Source organism: Rhamphochromis sp. 'chilingali', assembly GCF_963969265.1.
Source record: "Rhamphochromis sp. 'chilingali' genome assembly, chromosome: 13".
Classification (NCBI taxonomy): Eukaryota; Metazoa; Chordata; class Actinopteri; order Cichliformes; family Cichlidae; genus Rhamphochromis; species Rhamphochromis sp. 'chilingali'.
In genome coordinates, this window is record NC_137940.1 from 3,182,726 (window position 1) to 3,201,572 (window position 18,847).

At 43.2% G+C, this 18,847-nt stretch overlaps 2 protein-coding genes across 2 annotated transcripts; both read left to right on the top strand.

The window, feature by feature from the left end:
- Positions 1–144: 144 nt before the first annotated feature.
- Positions 145–4,024, top strand: LOC308408335 (piggyBac transposable element-derived protein 4-like; the record flags this gene model as incomplete). Its single annotated transcript, XM_080900533.1, has 3 exons — positions 145–729; positions 819–1,184; positions 4,010–4,024. Exons 1-3 carry the CDS (start codon positions 187–189, stop codon positions 4,022–4,024), a joined length of 924 nt encoding a protein of 307 aa, XP_080756659.1. The 5' UTR covers positions 145–186.
- trappc11 (trafficking protein particle complex subunit 11) lies at positions 3,885–18,645 on the top strand. Its single transcript, XM_080901635.1, has 30 exons — positions 3,885–4,229; positions 4,718–4,946; positions 5,123–5,292; positions 5,390–5,460; positions 5,580–5,694; positions 5,779–5,878; positions 7,295–7,368; positions 7,463–7,559; positions 11,159–11,292; positions 11,572–11,713; positions 11,885–11,978; positions 12,495–12,574; positions 13,307–13,385; positions 13,560–13,614; positions 13,811–13,956; positions 14,227–14,288; positions 14,472–14,604; positions 14,821–14,951; positions 15,324–15,449; positions 15,527–15,720; positions 15,808–15,956; positions 16,040–16,161; positions 16,271–16,390; positions 16,502–16,567; positions 16,990–17,146; positions 17,230–17,341; positions 17,427–17,518; positions 17,691–17,824; positions 18,086–18,253; positions 18,344–18,645. The coding sequence occupies exons 2-30, from the start codon at positions 4,743–4,745 to the stop codon at positions 18,386–18,388; spliced, it is 3,372 nt and encodes a 1,123-aa protein (XP_080757761.1). The 5' UTR covers positions 3,885–4,229; positions 4,718–4,742; the 3' UTR covers positions 18,389–18,645.
- The last annotated feature ends 202 nt before the right edge of the window (positions 18,646–18,847 follow it).

The following is an 18,847-nucleotide window of genomic DNA, read 5'->3' on the forward strand; positions in this document are numbered from 1 at the left end:
AGAGATGATTGTGCACCAATCATAGAGCACTGGGTGTGCCCCGTCACAGTACCCCGCTTAGCGGGGCACACCCAGTGCTCTATGATGGCATTTATTGCAATTGTCATCTTGCGGGGGGTTTACAGGGTTCCATCGGTAAATGACTGCTGGTCAGCAAACCTGGGAAACCCACAGATCATTGGAACTATGGCACGAAACCGCTTCCAAGACATCATGCAACACCTACGCTTTGATGACAAGTCCACCCGCAGTGATCGAGCAAAGACTGATAAGTTCGCTGCAATTTCCAGTGTGTGGGGATCATTTGTCACCAACTGCATCACGTGCTACAACCCTGGTCTACATATCACCGTTGATGAGCAGCTTTTCCCATCAAAGACTCGGTGCTGTTTCCTGCAGTATATTGCAAGTAAACCTGACAAGTTTGGGATCAAGTTTTGGGTGGCTTGCGACCTAAAATCCAAGTACATTTGCAATGTCTTCCCATATCTTGGCAAGGACCCCAATCGTCCCAGTGGGGAGAGACTTTCTGAAAATGTAGTAATGAGGCTGATGGAACCATTCCTAGACAAGGGCAGAAATGTTACCACAGACAATTTCTTCACATCGCTTTCACTGGCACAAAAACTTCTTAGACGGAAAACCACCATCCTCGGCACAGTCCACAAGATTCGCAGGGAAATTCCTCAATCCACTAGACAGACAGATCGCAATGAATTCACCACTCAGGTATGTTGCAGGTCTTTTGTGGTTCTATGTTTATGTGTTTCATTGTGTGTAAAAGGGCTATGAAAATAACAATTTATCTTATTTCTTAGGTGTTTTCAACCTCTGCTGCCACGCTGACAGCGTATGCGGCCAAACGGAAGAAGACAGTCTATATTCTTAGCAGCATGCACAGCGTGGTTCAGACTGATAACACCACCAAAAGGAAGCCAAACACTGTCACCCTTTACAACAAAACAAAGTGTGGCGTGGATGTGATGGACCAGATGGTTCGGGAGTACACTGTCCGCAGAGGAACACGGCGCTGGCCAGTCGCCGTGTTTTATAACATGATTGACATGGCAGCACTGAATGCACATGTGCTGTATCAAGCATGCACCGGGACGCAGGAAAGACGGGTGGACTTCCTGGTGGAGCTTGCAAGGGAGTTGGCTCGCTCTCATGTAGCTGCGAAGAAGGCAAGAAAAGATCAGTTGCTTCGGACACAACCCTCCACACCTAGCCCTGGAAAAAGGGCCACGTGTCAGGTCAAACACAGATGCAAAAAAAATCAGGCCACTGTGCGATGTGTTCACTGCTACAGGTACACATGTGGTAAATGCAGACGACAGATACCGTGGCAGTGCCAGGATTGTGAGTGATTGCTGAAAATGTTGAAATGTACTCACTCACTTTTCATTATTATTTGTAAATATGTGTACAAATGGTTGGTTTTTTGTACTGTTTTCATCAATAAATGTCAGCAACAAAGGACATACAAAGGACATGTGTTGATTTCTCCCTAAGATGGCAAACTGAAACACTCCACTCCCTCACCCCCTCAATCACTCACCCCCACTCCCCTCCCTCCAGAATTCCTAGGTAACGACCTAATATACATATGAATGACTAGCCAATTTAGCTTCCACTTCCAGCATTTGACTGCTCTCCGGCTTTTAAAGGTAGAACGGTAGAAGCCTGGAAATCCCAGTGTTAAAAGCTTTGTTTCAGTGACATCTAGTGACAAAACAGGGAACAGCAAACAGTGTAATCGTGTGCTGAGTGTAACGAAGGTTTGTGTGAATGATATCAATACAATTTTGGATGAATTGACAGATCAGTTGCTTCTATACAAACAGAGGGTGTGATTATGTTCATGGGATTGGGATTTTTAGATTTTTAATGACAAAAAATATTTTTTCCACTGCTTTTCTTTATTTTCTTGCTGACAACTTTCAAAAACACACGTTCACATGGCACTGGGGTGTTACAAAGCGTCTCGTGTTACGTAGCAGTATTGATGATTTTGACCACTTATGTGAGCCAAGTGGTCAAAACATCGCGTGTGATTTTCTGCACTGGAGCAAGCTTTGAGGCGGCGGTTCGAGGAAAATGCAACTTCAAGTTAGCAGCTTGTATCGGAGCATTGGTGTCATGTGGCCATCACAAGAGAAGACATGGAACAGTGGTGAACCTTAATTTTGGTGGCTGACCAAAATTACCCCAAGATCACAGCGATCACTCGGTCACAAAAGACCGCAGAGCAACATCCAGAGAACCGCAGGTCTCATTTGCCTCGTCTAAGGTCAGTGTTCATGACTCTACCATAAGAAAGCGACTGGGGGAAATGGCCTGCGTTTTTTTCCAAGACAAAAACCACTGCTGAAAAACTTTCGCCAGAAAACTCTTGATGGTCACCAAGACTGTTGGGAAAATACTCTGTGGCCTGACGAGACGAAAGCTGAACTTTTTTGGAAGGTGTGTGTCCCATTACAACTCACTTAAAAGTAACAGAGCATTTCTAAAAAGGAACATCATACTATCAGTAAAATATGATAATGTGATGGTCTGGGCTATTTTGCTGCCTCAGGACTGAAAGACTTGCTGTGGTAAATGGAACCATGAATTCTGCTGTCTTCCATAATGTCCTAAAGGAGAATGTTCGGCCAACTGTTTGTGACCTCAAGCTGAAGCACACTTGGGTTCTGAAGCAGGACAATGATCCAGAACACACCAGCAAGTCCACCTCTGAATGACTTAAGAAAAACTATATGAAGACTTTGGAGTAGCCTAGTCAAAGTCCCGACCAGAATGAGATTCAATTCAATTCAATTCAATTTTATTTATTTATATAGCGCCAAATCACAACAAAAGTCGCCTCAAGGCGCTTTATATTGTACAGTAGATACAGAGAAAAGCCCAACAATCATATGACCCCCTATGAGCAACACTTTGGCGACAGTGGGAAGGAAAAACTCGCTTTTAACAGGAAGAAACCTCCAGCAGAACCAGGCTCAGGAGGGGCGGGGCCATCTGCTGCGACCGGTTGGTGTGGGAGATGGTGTGACCTTAAAAACACGGTTCAGACTCAAAAATGTGGCTGAATAAAAACAATCATGCATGTAGGTTTGGATTTTTTGCCTAATAATAAACACCTTCATTTAAACACTGTATTTTGTGTGTACTTGTGTTATTTTTGTCTTATATTGTAATTTGTTTGATGATTGGAAACATTTGTTTGTGACAGACATCCAAGGAAATCAGGACGGGAGCAAACACTTTTCACACCACAATATATCCTTTAGATATTACAGTAGACTGCAATGCAACAATGACATGCTAAATATCATACTTATCATATAACAGTGGGGGTGATGCTTGAAGATGGTGAGACTTATTTATTATATCAATCAGACAGCTCAAGTTTGGGTGGTTTGGAGGCAATGTTAGGGAAGCAAGGCTGAGATGTTTGGGACATGTGTGGAGCAGAGATAGTGGATATGTTGGGAAAAGGTTGGAGCTGCCAGACAGGAGTAAAAGAGGAACGCTGCAGAGAATGTTTATGGATGAATGCAAGAGAAAGAGTGAGATGGAGGAAGATAATCCACTGTGGCAACCTTTAAAGGAAGAAGGCATTCAAATAATATACTGTTATTATATAAAATATAATTCAAATAATCAAAGTCGTTTATTTTCTTCAGTGTATCATGTCTAAAACATAATTTTCTAATATGACATTGAGCAGATTTCTTTGTATAGGTTTTGTGTAGAGCCATCATTGGTATCCTTATATTTTTTTCTTTCTCATTTCTCCTTCTTGTAAAACAAAAAAAAAAAACGTCACCTGACAGAAAAACTGGTACTCAACGGCACTTTAATTTTGAAAAGTCGCACCGGAAGTGATATTGAACTTCTGCTAGACCGCTAACTAGCTGGAGTTTGTTGTTCCTTCAGCAATCGCTTCTAGAGTAGCTGTCATTTTCTAGCTTTTCGAGGTTGACACATCGTGTTCTTGTGACCGCAGGTAGAATTTAGCTAGAAAGAAGTCACGCAGTGTGGAACTAAACCTGGTGTATGTGTACTAGGTACATTTGCAACCTCGCCCATTGGCTAGCTAACGCTAAGCGTTAACCTTGTAAGATAACGCTAGTGATCTGCTAACAGTACATAAAGTACAGTTAGCTAACTTAACCAAGCTTGCTGAGCTCAGCCCCTAACAAATTCATTTGAAGTGATGCACTGAGGTATGTTGTCGTTTCGTGATTCTGTATGTGTTTTATTACGGACGCTAAATGCAGTGTCACTAACGTTAGCCGAATCATGTTTCAGTTCCGCTTCTGTCTTCAGGCGTCTGTATTTGTATTGTATTTTTCTGGCCGTCAGAACGTATACAGTGCTGTCCGCATTTAACCTGTTTTTGTATAAATGGGAGGCCTGTCTGTTTACTTTCTTCCTTCAAAAGTGTCGCGCTTTGTTTCGTGTAGTATAAATACTTGTTATACTCAGCTGCTTGTCCCACCTCTGCCTGCGTTCATCTTCAGTGGTTCCTCTTGAATTTCGTTGTGATTGCGCAAAATATATTTTACATACATTCATTTTTTTTTCCATCGCCAAACTGTTGAAACACGGCAGAGTATTGATTGGAAATAATTAACCATTATTGATTGGACTGTAGGCTTGATGTATGGGCCTATCTGATGCTGCTGCAGTGATATTGCCCTTTTTTGTGTAGGTGTATCTATTGTTGAACCATCAGGATGGCAGGGTCCCAGTGGGAGCTTCCTCCGGAGCTATGTTGCCGGCCCATGGCATTTGTGGCTTTGACTGGCCTGGATGTGGTATACAATGCTGTGCACCGGGCCATTTGGGATGCCTTCTGTGCCAATCGTCGTGCTGACAGAGTCCCTATCTCTTTCAAAGTGCTACCAGGAGACCACGAGTACCCAAAATGTCGCACTAAGGTGAGCTGCAGCTTGAGAAATCTTTGACAAGTTGAAATTTACACTATATTATATCCCAGTAAAACTCAAACTATTACTGGTTTATCGTTTTCACACTTGCAAATAACAGCATCACTCCTAAAATGTAGGAAAACACTAACCGCTATCAACAATACTGTTTTCTGCTCTGTGCCTAGCGAACATCATATGAGTGGTACATCCCTAAAGGCATCCTGAAAACCGGCTGGATGAACAAACATTTAAACCTGGTACCTGCTCTTGTAGTCCTGTTCTATGAATTGGACTGGGATGACCCGCAGTGGAAAGAGAAACAGTCTGAATGTGCAACTAAAGTGGAGATTGTTAGGTGGGTGAAATGAAATTTGTGAAATGCCTTTGGGGGTTTTTTTTCTCAGAAATGTGTAGTGAGTTTTTTCCGTTGTGTGGCATTTGTCTACCTTTAGGACCAGTCTTCAGGGTAGAAACACCAAAGTGGCTGTGGTTTTAATCCAGAAGAAAACTCCTCTGCCTCCAGGTAGAGCCTTCTACAAAATAACAATATGTGCTCATGGCAGCTTTTTTTTTATTTCACAGTCATGCAAAAAACAAACAAACCTGTAGACCATGCTGACACCTACCATCTTTGTTTCACAGGAGAGGACCTGGTGGCATCAGAGCGGGCACAAGCTCTCTGTCATGCCTGTGATCTGTCTGGCAAGAGCCTCTTTGTTCTCCCTCACACTGACCACTTAGTGGGCTACATTATAAGGTACCTACGACTGACTGAGCCGGTGACCTGATTTAAAGTGAAGATTGTGTTTTCACTGAGTATCTTTTTGGTGTGATTCTAAAGGTTGGAGAACGCGTTCTACGAGCATGCTCAGACCTATTATTACACTGAGATTCGGCGCGTCAAATCTCACAAAGAGTTCCTCAACAAGACAACCCACCAGGTATGAATATGTTCCTCCGTGAACAGTGAACGGATACATGAAAGGTCTCGTGCTGTTTCTGGTCCTTTCGTTTGTTTATTACACAGCAGTTGTAGGTGCTATGCAAACAATGTGAATCTATCAAAATGCTCAGTGCACAGCAGAAATTGCACAAACAGGATGCATGCAGGAATTATATCTTTTAAATAATCAGTCAAGCTGTGATGACTCTGCGATATTGTTACTGCCCTCTTCTATGCACATCCATTTTTCTGTCATTAGTTCCTCTTCTGCTAACATTAAATTGTCTCAGTTAGGAAGGAGAAGATCACACCAAATATTCTGTGGTTGGCAGCATGTCATGTGGCTAATTGAGCAAGCATTGCATTTGATCATCAGGCCAGCACTATTTGAAAATTGTAGCTCTACAATCAGAGGTTGTAGACAGACCATTCAGAAACCAGTTAACATGCTGAGTGTGGAATACTGGCTTTTCCTGTTGTCTTCTATGGCCTGTGCTGTGGTGCTGCCTGCACTCAGCGAGCTTTTTTTGTATTTCCTGACAGTGCCAGTATGCCTTACACTGTTGGAACAACAGTGAAAAGGGCACAGGTTAGAAAATTCATTCATGATCTGGCCGGTTACTGAAGTTATTTCGACCCCCTCATATATTATGTGACGGTATCAGACTGAATCCACTTCTTGAGTATCACGTGTTCAGTTTACTCTTACCAGCATTGCTCTGTTGCTTCATTTGTAGCAGCACTCTTGCCTTTTTTTGTTTTTACTGAATGAAGTAGGCAGCACTCGTTTAATCCATATTAACTAATGATTAAAGAAGAGCTTTATTAAACACTCCTCTGTGTGAGCATGCAAAGCCTAAGAAAGTTGGTATCTGATTGTGAGCAGGGTTTAAGGTTTTGTTGAGCCAGTTAACACAAAGAAAGCTGTTTTGAGTTTGATTCCCCCCCGGTGTCTCGATTGTAGGAGAACTACTACTATCATGTGACAAAACTTTCCTGGCTCAAGATTATCAAAATAAGACCCCAAACTTTGTCCAGCTAATAGTTCTCAGAGTGGTGCAGCTTAACTAGTAATACTTGGGCTCAGCGTACATTTTCGCACCTGTGACATTTCACAATACAGAGATGCATGTCTTATTATCTATTATCTCATCCTATTTTTTTTGACTGGGTGATCCATTGACGTTGAGACAGAGGTGTCACACATGAGGTTACGGGCCTCTAACAGATTATTGTAGAATGAAAAATAATCTGCTGAAATGAAACTTATTCTAAACCTAATCTAACGTCATTTCAATATTTTTTTCAAATGAATCCAGTAATAGAACAGTTTAGAAAGCTGCTTAGAGATGGAAGGAAACACAGTGTAAGAAGTCATTGTGTTTGAACAGCTTTCTAATCTCTCTGTTCCCAGCTGCTGTTTGTCAGGCATCAGTTTAAAATCGCTTTCTTCAGTGAACTGAAGCAGGACACCCAAAATGCTCTCAAGTAAGTGTGTGTCCTGAGATTCACAATAGGTGCTAAAATAGTCAGCGTCCTAAATGATAGCTGATCAGTTTATCTTGTGTGTTTGTGTCTGTAGGTATTACAGAACTGCCTACAGTCTTGTGCATGAGCTCCGATCACATGAGACCAACATGTTGGAGATCAAAACTATGGCTGGATTCATCAACTACAAGGTACAGTCGTGCTTGTCCTCTGTGTAACTGTTCTTCAGATAAACAGCAGTGGATCTGACTTTTTGTCAGATTCATGTCTTTAAATTACTCAACATTAGTAGGGACGTCTGTGTACACGTTGTGACAAACAACTTGAGCAACTACAAACACACGGCTGTGTGAATTTGTTCTCCACGCGGTGACGTGTCGGGCCCTCCAGGTAGCAGTTAATGTCAGCTACTGTCATGGTTGCAGTTCAAGTTAGCAGAGTTGGTGTAAATCCAAAACGGAGGTCAGAGCCACAAAAACAACCTGTGGGCCAAGTAATAGAACAGGGGCCAGATGTTTAGCATAAAAAGCCAACAACAAGTAATGAATCATCGAACAGTCCTGGTAAACACAGTCCCAACCAATGTTCCCTCTGATGTTTCATGTGTCTGAGCGAACACACAAACTCCCTGAGCGGACACTTGGACCACTGTGAGCGACAGCAGACGTGTGCACTGTGGTCACGCCAGCATCGGATCCATCCAAGTTACATGTTTATTAAAATAATCAAATTACAGCATTTATGTTAGACTACTTTTAATTAGCCCACTTACAATGAAAATTTAAAAAAAATCTAGTTCCTGACCTGTGCAGCATGTTAACACTATTGGAAGGAAAAATAACTTGAACTCCAATTTTGAAAACACAACTTTATTTATTTATTTATTTTTTAAATAAAGCTCTGACTTATATTATGAGTCTGTGGTCTGGGAGAGAGTCTGTAACTCTGTCTGCAAAATACAGGATATAATGACCAGTGTTGGGTAATTAATTATATAGTTACTTCTTCAAAAAAGTAACTGAGTTTTGCAAACAACAAAGTATTTTGCAGCTGTTTACCTAAAAATGCAGCCAAGGCGTTTCAAACTATTTCAAACTATTTACAGAACAATCAGCTGTTCTGCATCAAATCTGATGCCACACAAATTATTTGTGCCGCTCCACAAAATAATTTCTGTCCACTATGAGATGAAGGAGAACAACAGCCTGATACCTGCAGGCCTGACAGCAGCAGATGTGTCACTGCTGTAACACCTGTAACATTCAGCAGTCGCCTCATTGTTCTGACACACAACAACAAAACTATTACTTCTATGACTACACTGCACACTAACTAAACACTAACTACACACTGACTACACACTAACTGCACACTAACTAAACACTAACTACACACTGACTACACACTGACTACACACTAACTGCACACTGACTACACACTGACTACACACTAACTGCACACTGACTACACACTGACTACACACTGACTGCACACTAACTACACACTGACTACACACTAACTGCACACTAACTGCACACTAACTAAACACTAACTACACACTGACTACACACTAACTGCACACTAACTAAACACTAACTACACACTGACTGCACACTAACTACACACTGACTACACACTGACTGCACACTAACTGCACACTAACTGCACACTGACTACACACTAACTGCACACTGACTACACACTGACTGCACACTGACTGCACACTAACTACACACTGACTGCACACTAACTACACACTGACTGCACACTGACTGCACACTAACTGCACACTAACTACACACTGACTACACACTGACTGCACACTAACTGCACACTAACTGCACACTGACTGCACACTAACTACACACTGACTGCACACTGACTGCACACTAACTACACACTAACTACACACTAACTGCACACTGACTGCACACTGACTACACACTGACTACACACTAACTACACACTGACTACACACTGACTGCACACTGACTGCACACTAACTGCACACTGACTACACACTGACTACACACTGACTACACACTGACTGCACACTGACTGCACACTGACTACACACTAACTACACACTGACTGCACACTGACTGCACACTGACTGCACACTGACTGCACACTGACTACACACTGACTGCACACTGACTGCACACTGACTACACACTGACTGCACACTGACTGCACACTAACTGCACACTGACTACACACTGACTGCACACTGACTGCACACTAACTACACACTAACTGCACACTGACTGCACACTGACTACACACTGACTACACACTGACTACACACTGACTACACACTGACTGCACACTAACTGCACACTAACTGCACACTGACTACACACTAACTGCACACTGACTACACACTGACTGCACACTGACTGCACACTAACTACACACTAACTACACACTAACTGCACACTGACTGCACACTGACTGCACACTAACTACACACTAACTGCACACTGACTGCACACTGACTACACACTGACTACACACTGACTACACACTGACTACACACTGACTGCACACTAACTGCACACTAACTGCACACTGACTACACACTAACTGCACACTGACTACACACTGACTGCACACTGACTGCACACTAACTACACACTGACTGCACACTAACTGCACACTAACTGCACACTGACTACACACTAACTGCACACTGACTACACACTAACTGCACACTGACTACACACTGACTGCACACTGACTGCACACTAACTACACACTAACTGCACACTGACTGCACACTGACTACACACTGACTACACACTGACTACACACTGACTACACACTGACTACACACTAACTACACACTAACTGCACACTGACTGCACACTGACTACACACTGACTACACACTGACTACACACTGACTGCACACTGACTGCACACTAACTGCACACTGACTACACACTGACTACACACTGACTACACACTGACTGCACACTGACTGCACACTGACTGCACACTGACTGCACACTGACTGCACACTAACTGCACAAGATTTGTGCTAAACGTCGCAAATCACTCACATCTCAAACACGCCGTCACTCCTAAAACTTTCCCCTCCCTAAACAACTAGATGCCATGTTGCCATATCACTTTTTGATTGGTAGACATGGTACATTTTTCACCAATAGGAAAGGGCGGGGTTTTTGTTCACAGGCTTTCCAGCGTTTTTCTTATAAAACGCCGTTTTCACCGTTTCTTCCTGCAGTAAATATAAACAACGACAGTATTCAGGAAGAAAAACAAACACTGCAGATATTTTATCATAACTCTGGTTTTACGTGGCCGATCAACACAATTTAAAAACTGGTATAAAGTCCACACTTTGTCCGTCAGTTGTTCCGTCTGTCCTGCTCACATCTCCAGTGGTTGTAGTCGTTGTCATTAACGTGGCTTCACTCCACATCAGCCGCTTTGCTAAAACACCGGTGTCTGCACATAAGGACGCTGTCATAGCCTGTCACCGACGCTGATCAGCTGCGTATATACGAATGTGAATCGCATCATTGGCTGGACTATGGGATAAGGTGGCATCGTTGTAATCAGCCAGTCACTGACTGACTCGCACTGCAAAACAGAATTATTAACGTATTAATTTTAATTTCAATTCAGGTTAGATATTTTCTTGTGCGCAGAGACGTGCCAGCAGTGCGCAGCTTAGAGGGAACATTGCTCCCAACTGTACTATAAACTAAACTTTTTGTGACACTTCTCCCTTTATGTTTCTCTCCTGTTCTCGGTGTCTGCAGATCTGCCGCCTGTGTTTCCAGCATAACACTCCTCTAGATGCTATAGCCCAGTTCCGAAAGCACATCGACCTGTGTAAGAAGAAGATCGGCAGCGCTGAACTAGCCTTTGAGCACTCTGCGTGGATGTCTAAACAGTGAGATATGCTCATTGGATATGAACACACAGAAATTACACATGTGGCCGATAGTCCATCACCCTCTGTATGGAACAAGATGAAGTGATTAAACCTTATAATAAAAATATGTTAATTCACAATGGTGAACATGCAAACTCCACAGTGAAAAGGCCCCACACTTGTCCTCTAATGAGTGTACATGAACACAGTACATTATATAAGGACTCATGTTTATTTATAATGCACATCCATACATCATGTCTGCACATCTTGACTGTTCGACTTTGCCCCGTTCAGGTTCCAGTCATTTGGGGAACTGTTTGATGAAGCTATAAAGTTGGGACTGACGGCAATCCAGACCCAGAACCCTGGATTTTACTACCAGCAGGCTGCCTGCTACAGTCAGGACAGGAAGCAGCTGGCACAGCAGCTCTGTCAGGTGATGGCGGTACAGCTACTGTAACTATGCCTCAGTGTACCAGCAACACCAAAGACAGCATGAACTCGCCGCTTTAAAATGCAACTGAATCGTAGCTTCTTTTAGGAGGTTTCTAATTATCATATTGCATATCAAACACAGCTTAACAGTTTCATTGGTCGGTTGTTCCAGGCTGGTGCAAGTTACCCCTCCCCCGACCCTCTGGACACCCAAAGCGCAGGACTGGATTTCTATGGCCAGAGACCTTGGAGGCAGGGACAACAGAGTATGTTGACAGATACAGACATGGAATACACAACACTGCTGGCCTCAGACACTGTTAATGTTACTGCTTCATTCACAAATCTGCACAACAGTGCTTGTGCAATATTATGTACTGTAGCTGAGACGTGACCGTGCGTGATTAAACTGTTTTGAGTTTCTACATTTGGCCATATTTTGTTTACATTTCCTTTATCTTGTTGTGAGGACACGTGTGCACACCCCTATGGTGAAGGTCAACAGTAAACAGACTAACTGCTGTTAGATTGTTGCTTTAAAAGGACAGCTGGCTTCTCTGAAGTAAAGAACACTTTAATTAGCTGTTAGGTCCTGAGTGATCTTGTCTAAATATTTTATTGTGGACACGTGTAACACATCCAACGTGCTTTTAGAAAGCTTATGAGAGGATCCTTCTGCTGTCTGATGCTGCGTGTACCACTACTTCTAATGAAACCTTCCAAAATGAAGCTTAATATCAAGAGTTTGTTCAGTAATTACGTCTGCATCACTTCACTTCCAGGTATTGATCCTCCAGATGCTGAAAAAGAGAAGACGGGGATTCTAGCTCTGCAGATTAAAGAGAGAGATGTACCACATTCTGTAAGAGCACACAGCAATATTTTACTGCTTTAGTCCTGCTTATTTAAAAAAAATCATTGTTATTAATGACACACACCCTCAGCCTTACATATGAAGTTAAACTAGCCTATTTTTAACATGGTAGCTGATAAAATCATTTGAAAATGACCAGCTTGGTTTGTGAAGTAGCTTAAAATGTAGAGTTTGTTGGACGCTGACATCCTTGCATCGTGCATCCTTCACATGCCCACAGAAGTCAGTGTGCAGCCTTTTAAAAGGTTCAGACATTATTGGAGAAAGTGCCTGATCCGTGAGAAAATGTTACCTAAAGCTACAGTTGGTCTAAAATCAGTGGAAGCGCACTTTGGGTTCGGTTATTGAGTTTTTCAGAACGCCAATCCCTGTAAAGATCTGTGATTTGTTTGTTTTCTACAACAGTAGCTTTTCTTGGTACTATTGAAGATACTCAAAGGTATAGAATTCTTAAATACAGCAAGAAAAATGTAGGAATTGTGTGTTTTTGTGTTGCGGGAATCTAAATGTGTTGGCACATCATATGCTGAGGTCCTGTTTGTACAGAGGAAACGATAGGCTGCTCTGCATGTGACGCATTTTCCCAGCTAGAGCAGAAAAAGCTTTACACAGAGACATGAACATTCAGCTTTGAAGCTTTGTTGTGTCATTCTCATAATTGTGTTTTACTTCTAGTTCCTGTCAGGTTGAATTAATCCTCTGGTGTCTCTGCCCCTGCAGGAGCTGATAATAGCACTTCTCAGCAACGCCGTCGCCCAGTTTAAGAAGTACAAGTGTCCTCGAATGAAGAGCCACCTCAGTGCGTATGATTAGCGTTTTATAGTCGCTGGGTTACCTTCTTACAGGTGGACGTGTTCTAATCCCTGTAGTATATAAAGAACATCGACACTGTGGTGATTTTTTAATATGAGCACGTTGCAGTTCGCAGCTGTTGTGTCGTTTCACCTCGTCTCACTGTGTGTATCTTCTGTAGTGGTGCAGATGGGAGAGGAATACTACCATGCAAAAGACTACACCAAGGCGCTGAAGTAAGTGAGACACAGCTTTTCCAAGTTACGTCCCACTTTTATTTTGATATAGAAGCTGAGAGCAGGACACGTCACACCCAGAATCTTACAAACTCCTCACACGAGGGGAAAGGGAACAGAACTCTTTACCTCTCACTCTTAGAAAGCAGGCTGTGTGAAGAATCGTCTTTACCCATTGTGTGTGTTTTCTTATCAGGCTGTTGGACTATGTGATGTGTGACTATCGCACAGAGCGATGGTGGGGTCTCCTGACAGCCATATTGACCACAGCTCTACGCTGTGCTTATCTGATGGCTAGTATTAAGGACTACGTTATCTACTGTATGGAGCTGCTGGGCAGAGGTGAGAAAAAGACGGAACTGAAAACTACGACAAAACATCAGGAATAGTTAAAGAACAAAAGATGCCAAATAATCCTGTAAAACACAATCCTTTAATCTGTGGGGTGGTATTAGAAACTGCTGCTGACACTCAGAACATTCTCACTTGCGTGTGGTAAATCTGAGAAATTTGTTGCAACTGTCCAAGGATGTTTAAAATATCAAAGATGACGTTTGAGTGGAAAACTGAATAATATCAGATCAGAAGACTCACGCTGATCTTGTCTTTTAGCTTCCACCCTCAAGGAGGAGCAAAAGTCAAGGATTGAGAGGAATCTCATCAAAGTCCTCACGGTGAGCTGAAGGGTTCCACCGATCTAATACTCATGTTGTGGATTTCAAACGTTAATATAATTGTAGTGTGTTTCGTAGGAATTAAATGCTTAAAAGCTGCAGTTTGTAGCTGTGTTGTAAAGCTCAGAGTAGCTAAGCAGAGGTCAAATCAAAATTGATGCATCCACATATTTTAATTTCCAGAACGAGGTCCCAGATGCTGAGCCGGAGTGCGATCCGTCTTCTGTCACTGCTGCCAGGTCTTTGTGGAATGACCGCATGGCTTTGGCTGGATCGAACGAACTAACTATAGAAGTGCAAGACTACATCCCATTCAGTTAGTAAACACACGATTCGCTCAAAACAGGGGTTTTAGTTCTCCTCTTTTATCGTGTACGTGGCAGGAAGAAAAGGTGCATGCTGACGAACGATACTGGGTTTAGAAAGAGTTTAGTATAAAATGGGATCCGTCTTAAGTAATAAGTTGATGCAGCATTCTTCTATATCTCTTTATAAATGGGTTATAATAGCTGTCCTTTTTTTCTTACTCCAGTCCAGTGTAAAGCCAAATTCCAGTCTCCCAGTTTCCACGTGGACCAGCCTGTCCAACTGCAGGTCTTCCTCCGAGCTGACTGCCCTCATCCCGTGTCTTTCAGCAAGCTAGCTGTCAGCCTCAGTAACCAGGTACGTGCTGTTTGCATCGCCGCCTCCAGGTATGATGTCAGCTTGGAGCGCTTTGTCTGTCCAACGTCCCACAAAAGCAGCTTCAGGTGAGCTGGTGTGCTCTCAGTCCACACAAACTGAACACATTCAGTCTCGTGTTTATTTACTTCTGTAATTATGTTGCATGCTCACCATGTTAGTTAAAAAACTGCAGTAATAAAACCCAGACTGGTTCGTGTTCACCTCGTTTTAGTGCAGACAGCTGAAAATAACATAAACCTTACGTTCACTGTTCTTCATGGTTATGCTGCAGTAGCTTAGCTTCCTATCCCTCAGCCATAAACCACTGATGGGGTATTGTATGTGATGTATAAAGGTGTTTTTGTTTATTAGGAGTATAACCAGTGGTGTGTGGCAGAGTGGTCAGGCCAGGAGGCCATGAGTCTGTTACCAGGAAAAACCACATGCTACAACTTCAGCTTTGTGGCAAAAACTGAAGATGTTGGTAAGAAGATAGAGGTAAGGAGACTTTGTTGTTTGTGATTGCGAGAGAGAGACATGGATGGAAACATTGATTAATATGTGTGTTATCATAGATGACGGGTATCGAGGTGATGTTGGGTGGCGACAGTGGTCGCTGTGTGTTTGTGAGCTGGAGAGGAGCAGGTGGAGACGCTGCGTCTGCACATGAAGCCTTGCAGGCCAGCAGGTGTTCACGGCGTTGGGGCCGTAACATCGAAGCACGTCAGGAGCTGGACTGGGACAGCTTGACCATGCAGCACAGCACCATGTGAGTCAGAAAAAGCCATTACCAACCCGTCAGTTTGAGCAGTGTCCGTGCTGGGATCGAATCAGCAGAAATGGTTCTTGTGTTTAGGATCATCTCCAGAGTCCCAAAGATCTCTGTTCAGCTGAGCCACCAGCCTCCTGCACTCACCAATGAAATGTACTGCATCAAGCTTACTGTCCAATCACAGGAGGAGGCCATGGCTAAAGATGTTAAATTAACTGCTGGCCTCAAACCAGGTAGATCGGTACTGTAATCATTTCAATAACATACAGCAGCATACGAATGCTAATTTAGCGTTTGTCTTGGTTTGCTTGTTCAGGTCAGGATGCCAATCTAGGCCAGACCACTCACGTCACACTTGACGGATCAAAGTTTTGCGATGACAGCGCGCCTTCTTTGCTCCCCGATGTGCCTCTGGGAGAGCTGAAACCGGGTGAAAAGGTGAGTCTCACAAAGAAATGTCGATTCAGCATACCACGCAAAACGCCAACACTGTCAGTTCACAGCAAAAGAAGAAATTTGAGTTTGCGAGCTGTGTGTTTGCCTCTAGTTGGAGAAGTGCGTGTTTGTCAAGTGTGTGTCAACCGGACCCAGGGTCTTCTTGTTCCACGTGGCCTACGGCATCGACACCACAGTAGAAGGACGACAGATTATGTGCAAGTGTCACAAGGTAGAAAGCTCGTCCGACCCACAGTACAGCTGACAGACGGCTCAGCGATAAACACGTTAACATTTGTTTTACTTTCCTGCTTTACACCTCTCTCTTTTTCTTCTTCTCCAGGATGAGACGGTAACCATAGAGACACTTGTTCCATTTGAGGTTTCGGTCAAGTTTGTTTCCACCAAGGTTTGTATTTAGGATTCCCCGTTTTTATTTTAGCGTGGACTTTACTAATAGTCAGGGAGGTGTGAGGGGATCTTTAAGGGGGCAAGGGTAGAGGGCATAAGCTTAATATCATGAAATACAAAAGCGGGAAATGAGAAACATCCAGATTTGTCTGATTACATTTACATTAGCGTAAGTTAGCATACACCTACCTCAACAACCTGTTTGTATGACAGCTGCTTGTAGAAACTGAAACAGACACTCCAAGTACAAAGTAAAGGACAAAAAATAAGTAAGACAAAGGTTAAAGTAGAGAGAAAAGCCGGAGCTTTGGTATGTTGCATTCGATTAAATAAATTTCATCCTGTTAAAGTAGGATAATGAGTCTTTTTATAGTAAGTCTAATAAAGAGTATTATTATTGTCTCTGCTGTGCTGCTGCAGTTTGAGCCGTTGGACCGGGTATCAGTGGACATTCCCTTTCTCCTAATGACTGACATCGTGTCGTCGTCTCCGTGGCCCCTCCTCCTGACTTCCTCTTCTCTGCAGCTTCTTACTGTGACCAGTAACACACCGCAGCTTCAGTCACAGTTACAGGAAGGTACCCGATTACTTAAAATAGTTACCTAAAATTTCCTGTTTAAATTTATCGCTGAAAAGTAAAAAGTGTGCGCTTGTGTTCAGTTGTTCTACAAACAGGGGAGTGTGCCAGTGAGTGTTTCTGTCTCCGATGCCCGCCACAGACCAGCATCAATAACACGGTGGCTACAGGGCAGTACCTGATATCATGGAGGAGGTACGTACACGTTAATGGAGGCTGTGACGTGCTGCTGCTGGGTTTTCAGAGGGCTTGAACAGACTTCTAAAACTCTGTTTGACAGAAACTCCTCCAGTCCAGACAGTCCTCTCATCCAGACTATAGTTAGTCTGCCTCATGTGGTCCTGGAGATGGTGCCTCTGTACATCCACGCTGGTCAGTATGCAAGCATCGCATGCACACAGTGTTCCTGATTTTACAGAAAATATTCCAATACACGAAGTAGAATTCAAGAAATGTTCTCATTATTTGCATTTGCTATTGTGAAAGATGTTAACCTCTGGCTGTTGGTGGTGTCACATTGTTGTTTTGATGTTTTGGGCTATAGATTTACCGTCGTTCGGGCGAGTCAGGGAGTCTCTTCCTGTGCGTTACCACATAGAAAACAGAACGGCTCTGGTGCAGGAGGTGGAGATGGCCGTGGAACCATCCGATGCCTTCATGTTTTCTGGTCTCAAACAGGTACAGCTGCACCGCCTGTAAGGACTGACGGGTCATATTGATGGACAGTTTTGGTGATGTCATCGTGCTTCATCAGTACTGAAAATCTGGTTTTCATGCAGCACTTGTGTGTGTTTTCTATCTATCTGTAAATATAAAACTGTGTGTGTGTGTGTGTGTGTGTGTGTGTGTGTGTGTGTGTGTGTGTGTGTGTGTGTGTGTGTGTGTGTGTGTGTGTGTGTGTGTGTGTGTGTGTGTGTGTGTGTGTGTGTGTGTGTGTAGGTGCGTCTCCGTATCCTCCCCAGTTCAGAGCAGGAGATGCTGTATAACTACTATCCACTGATGGCTGGTTACCAAACACTACCACAGCTCAACATCAGCCTGCCACGTTGCCCCAACTTCGGTACTCAAGCTCTGAAACGCTTCCTGCCCCAGCGAATCTTCGTCAAGGTAACACGCATAGAAACCCATAAACACTAAGGTAACCGTGGAGATGTTTTCCTTGTTGGGCTAAAGCCTCGTTTCTGTCTTTCTCCACAGCCTCAGGGTCGACAGTTGGACGACGCCTCCATTGCTGCAGCTTGAGGAGAAAATGAAAGTGTTTCTTGTAAATAAAAAGCAGCATTGTGTACTGCAGGCTGTTCTAGATGTATGATACCACAGAGATTGACACTATTTGCTTAGATCATCTGTTGACCAAACACCAGCAAGCATCGAGCACCAATGATCATTTAACAGCTAAGATCGTGTGTGAATCTGATGTGAGCTTTATGGACATTTGAGGAAAGTTTAATATATGAATAGGATGTGATGAAGATTTGATTAAACTGAAGTGATCTAAACCTGCTGTGTGTACAACCGTGAAAGTGTGAGACAATTGTACATACTTAAAAATGGCTACATTATATCGATGAAGTTGAGGGTCATAATGTTCAGAAGTGGGAAAAGGTTAGTTGGTACTGAAAGACGGTATAGAAAAGAGACGCCTGTCGCTATTGCCCATTTTCTTTTGGTTCATGGATTTTAAGCACTAGTAAAGTGATC

Excerpts from the sequence above, each read along its gene's own strand:
- trappc11 (XM_080901635.1), top strand. The coding sequence starts at position 4,743 with ATGGCAGGGTCCCAGTGGGAGCTTCCTCCGGAGCTATGTTGCCGGCCC. Across the intron at positions 11,714-11,884 it reads TGGCACAGCAGCTCTGTCAG|GCTGGTGCAAGTTACCCCTC; the intron begins GTGATGGCGGTA and ends CGGTTGTTCCAG. Across the intron at positions 15,721-15,807 it reads ACCATGCAGCACAGCACCAT|GATCATCTCCAGAGTCCCAA; the intron begins GTGAGTCAGAAA and ends TCTTGTGTTTAG.